This window comes from Zonotrichia leucophrys, chromosome 3 (genome assembly GCF_028769735.1).
Source record: "Zonotrichia leucophrys gambelii isolate GWCS_2022_RI chromosome 3, RI_Zleu_2.0, whole genome shotgun sequence".
Taxonomy (NCBI): Eukaryota; Metazoa; Chordata; class Aves; order Passeriformes; family Passerellidae; genus Zonotrichia; species Zonotrichia leucophrys.
In genome coordinates, this window is record NC_088172.1 from 113,261,186 (window position 1) to 113,274,556 (window position 13,371).

At 55.6% G+C, this 13,371-nt stretch overlaps 1 protein-coding gene across 1 annotated transcript; it reads right to left on the reverse strand.

Moving 5' to 3' along the window:
* SLC35F6 (solute carrier family 35 member F6) lies at positions 1–10,692 on the reverse strand. Its single transcript, XM_064710072.1, has 6 exons — positions 10,569–10,692; positions 8,705–8,777; positions 7,789–7,990; positions 7,463–7,678; positions 3,842–3,952; positions 1–2,000 (listed from the first exon to the last, which is right to left on the reverse strand). The coding sequence occupies exons 1-6, from the start codon at positions 10,643–10,645 to the stop codon at positions 1,531–1,533; spliced, it is 1,149 nt and encodes a 382-aa protein (XP_064566142.1). The 5' UTR covers positions 10,646–10,692; the 3' UTR covers positions 1–1,530.
* Positions 10,693–13,371: the final 2,679 nt, after the last annotated feature.

The following is a 13,371-nucleotide window of genomic DNA, read 5'->3' on the forward strand; positions in this document are numbered from 1 at the left end:
GTGGCTTTATTGGGAACACGGGTTGGGGAAGGGGTGGATCCAGCCCCAAACCCATCCTAATCCCAACTCCCTGGGAATGGGGCAGAGGCTCCTGGAGAGCTGGCTGTGGCCCCAAACCCATCCTGATCCCAGTCCAGCCCCAATCCTATCCCAATCCCCTGGGAATGGGGCAGAGCCTCCATCAGAGCCCTCTCTGGGTCCGTATCCCACCAGGAAGAGCCGGCACAGCCTCTCCACCCCTGACATTCCCTGTGGGGACAATCCTCAATCCCTGGGAATATTCCCAAGGGCAAATCCTGCTGGGACACCCTGGGGAACAGTCCCTGTCCTTTGCCACCCCTGAGAGTTCCCAAATTTCTCTAGGTTTCCCGCGGAGATCCCCACAGAATGCGCAGAGGGGCTTTTTTGGGAACATGGGTTGGGGAATGGGTGGCTCCAGCCCCAAACCCACCTGAATCCCAATCCAAATCCAGCCCCAAACTCATCCCAATCCAAAGCCAGACCCAATCCCATCCCAATGCCCTGGGAGTGGGGCAGAAGCTCCAGGAGAGCCGGCTCTGGGTCCGTATCCCACTGGGAAGAGCCAGCACAGCCTCTCCGCCCCTGGCTGACATTCCCTGTGGGGACAATTCCCAATCCCAATCACTGGGAACATTCCCGAGGGCAAACTCTGCTGGGACACCCTGGGGGACAGTCCCTGTCCTCTGCCATCCCTGAGAATTCCCAAATTTCCGCAGGTTCCCCATGGAGATCCCCACGGAATGGGCCAGAGGGGCTTCATTGGGAACATGGGTTGGGAAGGGAGTGGATCCAGCCCAAATCCCACCCCAATCCCAAACCCAGTCTCAATCCCAATCCCAATCCCATCCCAATCCCCTGGGAATGGGGCAGAAGCTCCAGGAGAGCCGGCTCTGGGTCCTTATCCCACCGAGAGGAGCCGGCACAGCCTCTCCACCCGTGGCTGACATTCCCTGCAGGAACAATTCCCAATCCCAATCCCTGGGAGCATTCCTGAGGGCCAGTCCTGCTGGGACACCCTGGGGAACAGTCCCTGTCCTCTGCCATCCCTGAGAATTCCCAAATTTACCCAGGATCCCCCCCTGGAAATCCCCATGGAATGAGCCAGAGGCAGAGGGGCTTCATTGGGAACATGGGTTGGGAAGGGAGTGGATCCAGCCCAAATCCCACCCCAATCCCAAACCCAGTCTCAATCCCAATCCCAATCCAGTCCCAATCCCCTGGGAATAGGACAGCAGCTCCAGGAGAGCCAGCTGTGGGTCTGTATCCCACCGGGAAGAGCCGGCACAGCCTCTCCACTCCTGGCTGACCTTCCCTGCGCGAACAATTCCCAGTCCCAATCCCAATCCCAATCCCAATGCCAATGCAGTCCTAATTCCACCCCAATCCCTTGGGAATGGGGTAGAGGCTCCAGGAGAGCCAACTCTGGTTCCATATCCCACCAGGAAGAGCCGGCACAGCCGACATTCCCTGCAGGGCCAGTTCCCAATCCCAATCCCAAGGAACACCCGCTCATCCCTGGATGTTGCCGCCATCCCCATCCCCTCCCAGCAGCGCTTCCCTCTCCTGTGGGTCACTCCCGGCACTCCCGGAATTCCGGGCGCCCCGCAGCGCGCGGTGCAGGCCGTTGTAGAGCGCGGCCCCGGCCAGGAGCAGGGCGAATCCCGGGATCTGCAGGGCGTGGAAGCGCTCCCAGCGCAGCGCCAGGCTGAGCGCCCACACCAGCAGCGTGCGCAGGCTGTCCAGCACCGTGCGCGTGGTCGCGCTCAGCTCCCGCGTCACGCTGATCCCCGCGAAGTTGAAGAAGGAGATGCTGCCGATGTTGCCCAGCAGCGCCGCCAGGATCAGCGGCTCCCGGCGGATCTGGCACCAGGCGTCCGCGGGGTCCTCCAGGACGCCGCGAGGGTTCCCCGAGAGCCGCCCCGCCGGGATGAAGGACAGCGGCACCAGCAGCAGCGCCAGGATGGAGAAGCCGAAAAGACCTGCGGGGGAATCGGGATTTTATCACGGATTGGACCGAGAGGGATTTCTGTGGAATTCCCCTGGGAATGGGGCAGAGGTGTCAGGAGAGCTGGCTGTGGTTCCAGTCCCAATCCCAATCCCAATCCAGCCCCAATCCAATCCCAATCCCGTGGGAATGGGGTAGAAGGTCCAGGAGAGCCAGCTGTGGGCCCCAATCCCAATCCCAATCCCAATCCCAATCCCAATCCAGACCCAATCCCATGGGAATAGGGCAGAAGGTCCAGGAGAGCCAGCTGTGGGCCCCAATCCCAATCCCAATCCAGCCCCAATCCCATCGCAATCCCCTGGGAATTGGGCAGAGGCTCTGGGAGCACCAGCTGTGGGCCCCAATCCCAATCCCAATCCAGCCCCAATCCCATCCCAGTCCCCTGGGAATGGGGCAGACACTCCGGGAGAGCTGGCTGTGACCCCAGTCCCAATTCCAATCCCAATCCAGCCCCAATCCCATCCCAATCCCCTGGGAATGGGTCTCCAGGATAGCCGGCTGTGGCCTGAGTCCCAATCCCTATCCCAATCCCAATCTCAATCCAATCCCAATCTCATCCCAATCCCCTGAGAATGGGGCAGAGACTCCAGAAGAGCTGGCTGTGGCCCCAGCCCCAATCCCAATCCCAATCCCAATCCCAATCCCAATCCCAATCCCAATCCAGCCCCAGTCCCGTGGGAATGGGGCAGAATGTCCAGGAGATCCAGCTGTGGGCCCCAATCCCAATCCAATCCCAATTCCAATCCAGCCCCAATCCCATCCCAATCCACTGGGAATGGGTGTCCAGGAGAGCCGGCTGTGGCCTGAGTCCCAATCCCAATCCCAATCTCAATCCCAGTCCCAATCCCAATCCCATCCCAATCCCCTGGGAATGGGGCAGAAGCTCCAGGAGAGCTGGCTGTGGCCCCAATCCCAATCCCAATCCCAATCCCAATCCCAATCCCAATCCCAATCCCAATCCAGCCCCAATCCCGTGGGAATGGGGCAGAAGGTCCAGGAGAGCCAGCTGTGGGCCCCAATCCCAATCCCAATCCCAATTCCAATCCAGCCCAAATTCCATCCCAGTCCCCTGAGAATGGGGCAGAAGGTCCAGGAGAGCTGGCTGTGACCCCAATCCCAATCCCAATCCCAATCCCAATCCCAATCCAGCCCCAGTCCCGTGGGAATGGGGCAGAAGGTCCAGGAGAGCCAGCTGTGGGCCCCAATCCCAATCCCAATCCCAATCCAGACCAAATCCCATCCCAATCCACTGGGAATGGGTCTCCAGATAGCCGGCTGTGGCCTGAGTCCCAATCCCTATCCCAATCCCAATATCATCCCAATCCCCTGGGAATGGGGCAGAAGATCCAGGAGAGCTGGCTGTGGCCCCAATCCCAATCCCAATCCCAAACCCGTCCCAATCCCATCCTAGTCCCCTGAGAATGGGGCAGAGACTCCAGAAGAGCTGGCTGTGGCCGCAATCCCAATCCCAATCCCAATCCCAATCCACTGGGAATGGGTCTCCAGGATAGCCGGCTGTGGCCTGAGTCCCAATCCCAATCCCAATCCCAATCTCTGATCCCAATCCCTGGGAATGGGGCAGAAGATCCAGGATTGGCCCCAGTCCCAATCCCAATCCCAATCCCAATCCCAATCCAGCCCCAGTCCCGTGGGAATGGGGCAGAAGGTCCAGGAGAGCCAGCTGTGGGCCCCAATCCCAATCTGAGAATTCCCAGATTTCTGCAGGAGATCCCCATGGGATGAGCCAAGGGATTTCCATGGGATTCCCGCTGTCGGGGATTCCCGGGATTTCTGGGATTTAAGGGAACCGCGGACCTTCGGTGCCCACGGCGCGCAGCGGGTGCACGTCGTGGCTGAAGATGAATTTCTCCTCCAGCACCATCTGGATGGACACGATGCCCTGGGCCAGCAGGATCAGGAGGTCACCTGGGAAAACAGGGAAAACCAGGATAGCAACAGGGAAAATTGGGAAAACAACAGGGAAAACCAGGATAACAACAGGGAAAACAGGGATAACAACAGAGATAACAACAGGGAAAAAACAAGGAAAACTGGGATAACAATAGGGAAAACAGGGAAAAGAACAGGGAAAACAACAGGGAAAACCGGGATAACAACAGGGAAAATTGGGACAACAGGGAAAATAACAAAGAAAATTGGGATAACAACAGGGAAAACAACAGGGAAAATCGGGATAACAACAGGGAAAATAACAGGGAAAATTGGGATAACAACAGGGAAGACAAGGAAAACAACAAGGAAAAAAAAAGGGGAAAAGCGGGGAAAACTGGGATAACAGGGAAAAGAACAGGGATAACAACAGGGATAACAACAGGGAAAATCGGGAAAACAACAGGGAAAAACCAGGGAAAACAGAGATAACAATGGAGATAACAACAGGAAAAACTGGGATAACAGGGAAAAGAACAGGGAATACAGGGAGAAGAACAGGGAAAAGAAAAGGGAAAAAAATTATAACAACAGGGAAAACAGGGAAAACAAGAAGGAAAATCGGGATAGTGACAGGGAAAACAACAGGGAAAACTGGGATAATAAGAGGGAAAACAAGAGGGAAAATTGGGATAACAAAAGGGAAAACCGGGATAGCAACAGGGAAAATGGGGAAAACAACAGGGAAAACAGGGATAACAACAGGGAAAATCAGGATAACAACAGGGATAACAACAGGGAAAAGAACAGGGAAAACAGGGAAAAGAACAGAGAAAAGAACAGGAAAAACTGGGATAACAACAGGGAAAAGACCCGGGAAAAGAAAAAACAGGGAAAACAACAGGGAAAATCAGGATAACAACAGGGAAAATGACAGGGAAAATTGGGATAACAACAGGGAAGACAACAGGAAAAACAATAGGGAAAACAGGGATAACAACAGGGAAAATAATAGGGAAAACAGGAATAACAACAGGGAAAACAAGGAAAACAGCAAGGAAAAAAAAGGGGAAAAGCAGGGAAAATTGGGATAACAGGGAAAAGAACAGGGATAACAACAGGGAAAATCGGGAAAACAACAGGGAAAAAACAGGGAAAACAGAGATAACAATGGAGATAACAACAGGAAAAACCGGGATAACAGGGAAAAGAACAGGGAATACAGGGAGAAGAACAGGGAAAAGAAAAGGGAAAAAAGTTATAACAACAGGGAAAACAGGGAAAACAAGAAGGAAAATCGGGATAGCGACAGGGAAAACAACAGGGAAAACTGGGATAATAAGAGGGAAAACAAGAGGGAAAATTGGGATAACAACAGGGAAAACCCGGAAAACAACAGGGAAAACAGGGATAACAACAGGGAAAATAATAGGGAAAATTGGGATGACAGCAGGGAAAACAACAGGGAAGATGGAAAAGGAAGAAAGGAGGAAAATGTGGGAAAAGTGATTCCCCCATTCCAAAGACTGATTCCCCCCCATTCCAAGGCATGATGAGTCCAGGGGCCAGCTGGAAGTGTAATTAGGCTAATTGAAAAGTGCAGATGAGTCCAGGAGCTGGCTGGAACTATAATTAAGACAGTGAAATACTGCATGTTTCAGTTCAAGTTTTAAATAAATTAAGGAGTTAAGTCAGAAATGTCGCTAGCAGGAATCACGTACTCTGGTTAAAGAGTAACAAAAATATCAGGAAAAATAAAATTCTGAGCAACAGGGGACAGTGAGGAAGATGATTTTTCTTCCTCCCGTATGCCCATCCCTCATTTCAAAACCCCACCGACCCCAATTAAGGGAGAACAATTATGCAGCCCTAATGAATATTCAGCTGATTATAATACAGGTAATGAATATGCATTATGTGTCCTTAAAAACCGTGTGAATATGTAAAGCATTTTTGGATAAACAGGGAGCAGGAGTCTGCGACTGCCCACGAATGGCTTTGGGAAATAATTCCAATATTCTGCTCGTGCCCATGATGTAATAAACACCCTTCTTTCCAGCTTTAATTAGTTGGAAAGTCGTTTGTCTGTGCTTTAGTGATCCCCCATCCCAAGGAGTGATTTCTCCATCCCAAGAAGTTTTCCTGCCATCCCAAGGAGTGATTCCACCAATCCACCAATCCATGGAGTGATCCCCCCATTCTATGGAGCGATTCCCCCATTCCAAGAGGTTTTCCCACCATTCCATGGAGTGATCCCTCAATTCCAAGGAGTGACGCCCTCCATTCCAGGGACTGATCCCCCCTCCATCCCAAAGAATGATCCCCCAATTCTAAGGAGGGATCCCTCCATCCCAAGGAGTGATCCTGCCACTCCATGGAGTGATCCCACCATTCCAAGAAGTTTTTCCACTATCCAGTGGAGTGATCCCCCCATTTCAAGGAGCGACCCCACCATTCCAAGTTTTCCTGCCATCCCAAGGAGGGATCCCGCCATTCCAAGAAGTTTTCCTGCCATTCTAATGAGTCATGTCCCATAATTCCAAGGTTTTTTCCCATCATTCCAAGGAGTGATCCCCCCCATTCCAATGGGTGACCTCCCCAATTCCATGGTGTGATCCCCCAATTCCAATGAGTGATCCCGCCATCCCAAGGAGAGATTCTCCCATTCCAAGTGGTTTTCCCACCATCCCAAGGAGTGATCCCACCATTCCAAGTTTTCCCACCGTCCCAAGGAGTGATCCCACCATCCCATGGAGTGAACCTGCCATTCCAAGGACCTTTTGCACCATCCCAAGGAATGCTCCTGCCATTCCAAGGAGTAACCCCCCAATTCCAAGGAGTGACCCCGCCATTCCAAGATGTTTTCCTGCCATCCCATGGAATGATCCCATCATTCCAAGGAGTGACGCCACCATCGCATACAGTGATCCCACCATCCCAAGGCGATCCCACTGTCCCAACATTCCCAGGACAGCTGCAATGCCAGCCCGTGTCCCACTGCCTCGGCATTCCTGGGACACCCACGGTGCCACGCAATGCCCTGGCATTCCCGGGATACCCGTGATGACGTCAGCCAGCCCGTGTCCCACTGCCCCAGCATTCCCAGGACACCCACAATGCCACAGGATGCCCCGGCATTCCGGGGATACCCGTGATGCCCTGGGATGCCCTGGCATTCCCGGGATACCTACGATGCCAGCCCGTGTCCCAGTGCCTCAGCATTCCTGGGATACCCGCGATGCCCCAGGATGCCCCGGCATTCCCCGGATATCGGGATTAAGTTGGCCAGCCCATGCCCAGTGCCCTGGTATTCCCGGGCCACCCATGGTGCCAGCTCGTGTCCCACCGACTCAGCATTCCCGGGATTCCCACGATACCGGTGATGGTGTCAGTCCATGTCCCACTGTCCCGGCATTCCCGGGATACCCGCGATGCCCTGAGATGCCCTGGCATTCCTGGGATACCCATGATGAGGTCGGCCAGCCCGTGTCCCCACCGCCCCAGCATTCCCGGGATTCCCATGATGCCCTGGCACTCCCGGGATACCGGTGATGACGTCGGCCAGCCCGTGCCCGGTGCCGCCGGGGTTCCCGTGCAGATCCGCCAAGCCCACCAGCGCCAGCCCCAGGATGGTGAGCACGATTCCCGCCCAGTGGCTCCACTCCAGCCGCCGGCCCAGGAACGCCACCGAGAGCAGCCCCGTGAAGATGATGAGGGAGCCCCGGAGCATCTGGAAGCTGGAGGCGCTGGTCATGTTCAAAGCTGCGGGAAAAAACGGCGGGAAGAGCGCTCAGGGCCCGACGGAAACTTCCAGAAACTTCCAGAAATTCCCTGAAGTTCCGCAATTTCAGGGGATTGCGCGGCGGACTCACCCACGTACATGATGCTGGTGCCGGCCATGTCGCACAGGGCGGGGGGCAGGAACAGCAGGGCGTTGAAGGGTCGGGATGGGGCTGGGGACGGGGCTGGATCCCGATCCCGATCCCGATCCCGATGCGCGCGGCGCCGATCCCGCAGGCGCAGCAGGTAGAACACCGGGAGGCAGGAGAATTCCCCCAGGAACATCCCGGCAGCCTGGGGGACATGGGAACAGGGTGGGAATGTGGGGCTGGAAGGCGGAAAAGGGTGTCGGGGGTGAGAGTGGGAGTTGGAAATGGGAATAATGGGGGGATCATCTGTAGGAATGGGGCTGGAAATGGAAAAAACGGGGCTGGAAGCTGGAATGGGATTGTCACTTACAGGAATGGCTTTGGAAGCAGGAAATGGGGCTGGAACCTGGAATGGGATTGTCACCTGCAGGATTTGGGGCTGGAAGCTGGAATAAGGGGGATCACCAGCAGGATTGGGATTGGAAGCAGAAATGGGGTTGGAATCAGGAACGAGGATGGGATTGGGAATGGGGCTAGGATCAGGAATGGGATTGGAATTGGGAATAGGGCTGGAACTGGGAATCTCACCTGCAGGAAAGGGTGCTGGAATCAGGAATGGGGCTGGAATTTGTAACAGGGCTGGAATCAGGAATGTGGTTGGAGTTGGGAATGGGACTGGAATTGGGAATCTCACCTGCAGCAAGGGGTGTTGGGATCAGGAATGGGGCTGGGATTGGGAATGGGGCTGGGATCTGGAATCTCACCTGCAGGGAGGGATTGGAATCGGGAACAGGGCTGGAATTGGGAATGGGGTTGGAATCGGGAATGGGGCTGGAATTTGGAATGGGGCTGGGATCGGGAATCTCACCTGCGGGAATGGGGCTGGGGCCGGGAATGGGGCTGGAATTGGGAATCTCACCTGCAGGAAGGGGTGCTGGAATTTGTGCTCCTCTTTCCCATCGCAGCCGGGAGCGCTGAAGTTGTCGGCCCACCTGGGAGGGGTCAGGGCAGGGATCGGGATTGGGATCGGGATCATCCCGGAATCCCGGGACTCGGGGCCGTGCCCTGGGACAGCAGCGCCCCCAGGTGACACCGCCGGGCCGGGACGTCCCCAGGGAAGGTGACACCGCCGGGGCTGTCCCGGCCTGAGCAACCTGGCTGGGATCCCGGGATTGAGTGACAGCCGGGAACGGGACACCCCATGTCCCAAAAATCCGGATCTGGGATCCCGGGATTGAGTGACAGCCGGGAACGGGACACCGGGATTGGGACACGGGAACGGGACACCGGGAACGGGACACCCCATGTCCCAAAAATCCGGATCTTGAGTGACAGCCGGGAACGGGACACCGGGAACGGGACACCGGGAACGGGACACCAGGAATGGGACACCCCATGTTCCAAAAATCCGGATCCTGAGTGACAGCCAGGAATGGGACACCGGGAACGGGACACCTCTTGTCCCAAAAATCCGGATCTGGGATCCCGGGATTGAGTGACAGCCAGGAGTGGGACACCAGGAACTGGACACTGGGAAGGGGACACCGGGAACGGGACACCCCATGTCCCAAAAATCCGGATCTGGGATCCCGGGATTGAGTGACAGCCGGGAACGGGACACCGGGATTGGGACACCGGGAACGGGACACCGGGAACGGGACACGGGAATCGAACACCAGGAACTGGACACCGGGAAGGGGACACCGGGAATGGGACACCCCATGTCCCAAATTTCCGGATCCTGAGGGACACCGGGAATGGGACACCGTGAACGGGACACCCCCTGTCCCAAAACTCCAGATCCTAAGGGACACCGGGAACAGGACACCGGCAAGGGGACACCGGCAAGGGGAATGGGACACCCCATGTCCCAAAAATCCGGATCTGTGGCACTGGGAAAGGGAACACCGGAATGGGACACCGGGAATGGGACACCAGGAAGGGAACACCGGGAATGGGACACCGGGAATGGGACACCGGGAACGGGACATCCCCTGTCCCCAAAACTCCGGATCCTGAGGAACACCAGATCCATAAAATCGCTGGACGCCCCAGCCCCAATTTGGGGTAAATCCTCCTTTTTTTGGCTGCTCCAACCACCCTCTGGCCAAAGCAGGACCCTTTGGATGCGGATTTCCCATTCCACAGACCCCAAATGTCCCCCGGGCCCCCCAAATCCAGCCGGGAACGCCCCCGACCCCCCAGGGACCCCTCCCATCGCGGTTTTCCGCCAATCCCCGGAGATTCGGGGCTGACTCATTCCCGGGGTGTCGCAAGAGGCTTTTTTGGGACCTCACGTGTCCCCTCCGCCTCAGTTTCCCTTTCCGGGGCTGGGATCGGCCGGGATCCGCCGGGATCGGCTGGGATCGGCCGGGATCGGCCGGGATCGGCTGGAATCCCTCTGGGATCGGCCGGGATGAGCCGGCCCGGCAGGTCCGCCCTGCCCGGGCACATTTTGGGATGGCCGCGGGTTGGCAATGACGTCACTGCGGCGCTTCCCGGGATTTTGGGGAGCGGGAGGAGCCGCACGGGCACCCGGTGGGGGGGATCCACCCCCCAAAATGGGCTGGAAGAGCCCAAATTCCTTCCCCGACCCCAAAAGGAGCCGGATCCCCCCCAAAAGGATCCTCTCATTAGGGGTGGGGACACTGCGGTGACCCCAAAGTCCCGGGGGGGGCCCCAAGGCCACTCACGGGGACACAGCCGCGGCACCGGGGGGGCGGGGCGGGGCCCGGGGGATTTTGGGGATTTTGGGGGATTTTGGGGGATTTTGGGGGACTCACTTGGCCGCCAGGGTGTTGATGGAGCCGGTGAGGAGCATGAGCGCGGCCAGGCCCAGCTGGTACCGGGACCACGCCATGGCCCCCCCACGGCACGGCCGACCGCGGGGACACGCCCCCGGACACGCCCACAAACGGGGACACGCCCCCGGACAGGCCCACACCGAGGGGGACGCGCCCACACCGAGGACACGCCCACCGAGTGCTCCCCCGTCAGCGAAATGTGGGATACGCCCCTGGCCAGCCCCCAATAGGGAAACCCCGCCCCTAATCTAGCTGGCCACGCCCATAGAGCAGTAGAAGGTGGCTGAATAAACCACTCCCCCTAATTTGCATAACCACGCCCTCACCCCGGTGCCGCCGGTCCCGGGAATTCTGTCCTGCTAAATCTGTTCTGGGAATTCTGTCCCGGGTATTTTATCTTGAGAATTTTGTGCCTGGAATTTTGCCCCTGGAATTCTGTCCCGATGGTTCTGTCCCAGAATTTTGTGCCGGGAATTCTGACCTGGGAATTCTGTCCTGGAATTCTGACCCCGGGAATTTTACCTTGTGAATTCTGTCTCGAGGATTCTGTCTTGGGAATTCTTTCCCGGGAATTCTGTCCAGGGAATTTTATCTTGAGAATTCTGTCATGGGATTCTGTCCCGGGAATTGTGTCCCGGGAATTGTGTCCCGGGAATTCTGTCCCGGGATTCTGTCCCGGGGATTTTATCTTGGAAATTTTGTCCCAGCAATTCTGTTCCGGAGATTCTGCCCTGGAATTCTGTCCAGGGAACATTGTCCTAGGAATTCTGTTCCAGGGATTTTGTTCCGGGAATTCTCTCCCGGGAATTCTGTCCCAGAATTTCTGTCTTGGGCATTCTGTCCCGGGAATTCTGTCCCGAGAATTTTGTCCCAGAGATTCTGTCCCGGGTATTCTGTCTCAGGAATTCTGTTCTGGAGATTCTGCCCTGGGATTCTGTGCCAGGATTCTGTGCTGGGGGTTCTGTGCCGGGAATTCTGTCCTGGGAATTCTATCCCGGGATTTCTGTCCCGGGGGTTCCTGTCCCGGTGCCACCGCCCCGTTGTCCCCACCGTGTCCCCCCCCCCCCCCGTGTCCCCGCGTGTCCGGCAGGAGGCGCTGTCGGACCGGGACCGGGATCGCCGGGACTCATTCCCGGGATTCGGGACCCGCAGGGCCCGCCCGGGATAAACCCGGGATAAACCTGACTGGGATAAACCCGGGATAAATCTGACTAAAATAAACGTGACTGAGATAAACCAGTTTGGGATAGGATAAACCCACCGGGATAAACCTGTCTAGGATAAACCCAGGATAAACCTGCCTGAGATAAACCTGTCTGGATAAACCTACTGGGGATGAACCTGACTGGGATAAACCTGGGATAAATCTGCCCAGGATAAACCCTGGATAAACCTGCCTGAGATAAACTTGTCTGGGATAAACCTGGAATAAACATGTCTGGGATAAACCTGCCCAGGATAAACTCGGGATAAACCTGCCTGGGATAAATCCAGGATAAACCTGTCCAGGATAAACCTGCCTGGTGTAAATCAGGGATAAACCTGTTTGGGATAAACCTGTCTGGGATAAACCCAGGATAAACCTGCCCATGATAAACCAGGATAAACTTGCCCGGGATAAACCTGTCCAGGATAAACCTGCCTGGTGTAAATCAGGGATAAACTTGCCTGGGATAAACCTGTTTGGGATAAACCTGACTGGGATAAACCCGGGATAAACCTGTCTGGGATAAACCTGTCTGGGATAAACCTGTCTGGTATAAATCCGGGATAAAGCTGGCTGGGATAAACCTGTTTGGGATAAACCTGCCTGGGATAAACCCGTGATAAACCTGCCCATGATAAACCAGGATAAATCTGCCCGGGATAAACCTGTCCAGGATAAACCTGCCTGGTGAAAATCAGGGATAAAGCTGGCTGGGATAAACCTGTTTGGGATAAACCTGGATGGGATAAACCCACCCGGGATAAACCTGACTGGGATAAACCCCGGATAAACCTGCCCATGATAAACCAGGATAAATCTGCCCGGGATAAACCTGTCCAGGATAAACCTGCCTGGTGAAAATCAGGGATAAACCTGGTTGGCATAAACCTGTCTGGGATAAACCCGGGATAAATCTACCAGGGATAAACCCTGGATAAATTTGCCCAGGATAAACTTGTCTGGGATAAACCCAGGATAAACCTGCCCAGGATAAACTTGTCTGGGATAAACCCAGGATAAACCTGCCCAGGATAAACCTGACTGGGACAAGCCTACCTGGGATAAGCCTGTCTGGGATAAATTTGTCTGGAAAGACCTGACCAGGGTAAACCCGGGATAAATCTGCCCAGGATAAACCCAGGATAAACCTGCCCGGGATAATACCAGGAAGCTTCTCTGACCCCCTGTTCCCTCCTGGGCCTCCCCCATAACCGGTGATGAATTGTTTTTCTGTACCTTTTCCACCCCTTTTTCCACCCCTTTTCCAGCCCTTTTCCTTCCCTTTCTCACCCCATTCCCACCCCTTTCCCACCCCTTTTTCAATCCCTTTTCCCACCCCTTTTTCCATTCCTTTTCCACCCACTTTCTACCCCTTTTCCATCTCTTTTCCATCTATTTTCCACCCCTTTTTCATCCCCTTTTCATCTCTTTTCCCATCCATTTTCCACCCCTTTTTCATCTCTTTTCCACCCATTTTCCAGCCCTTTTGCACCCTTTCCCATGCCTGGGGATGGGAATTCCCAATCCAAGGATTTCACCAAGGCCAGGATCAGGATGGGATTAACCCTTCCCATG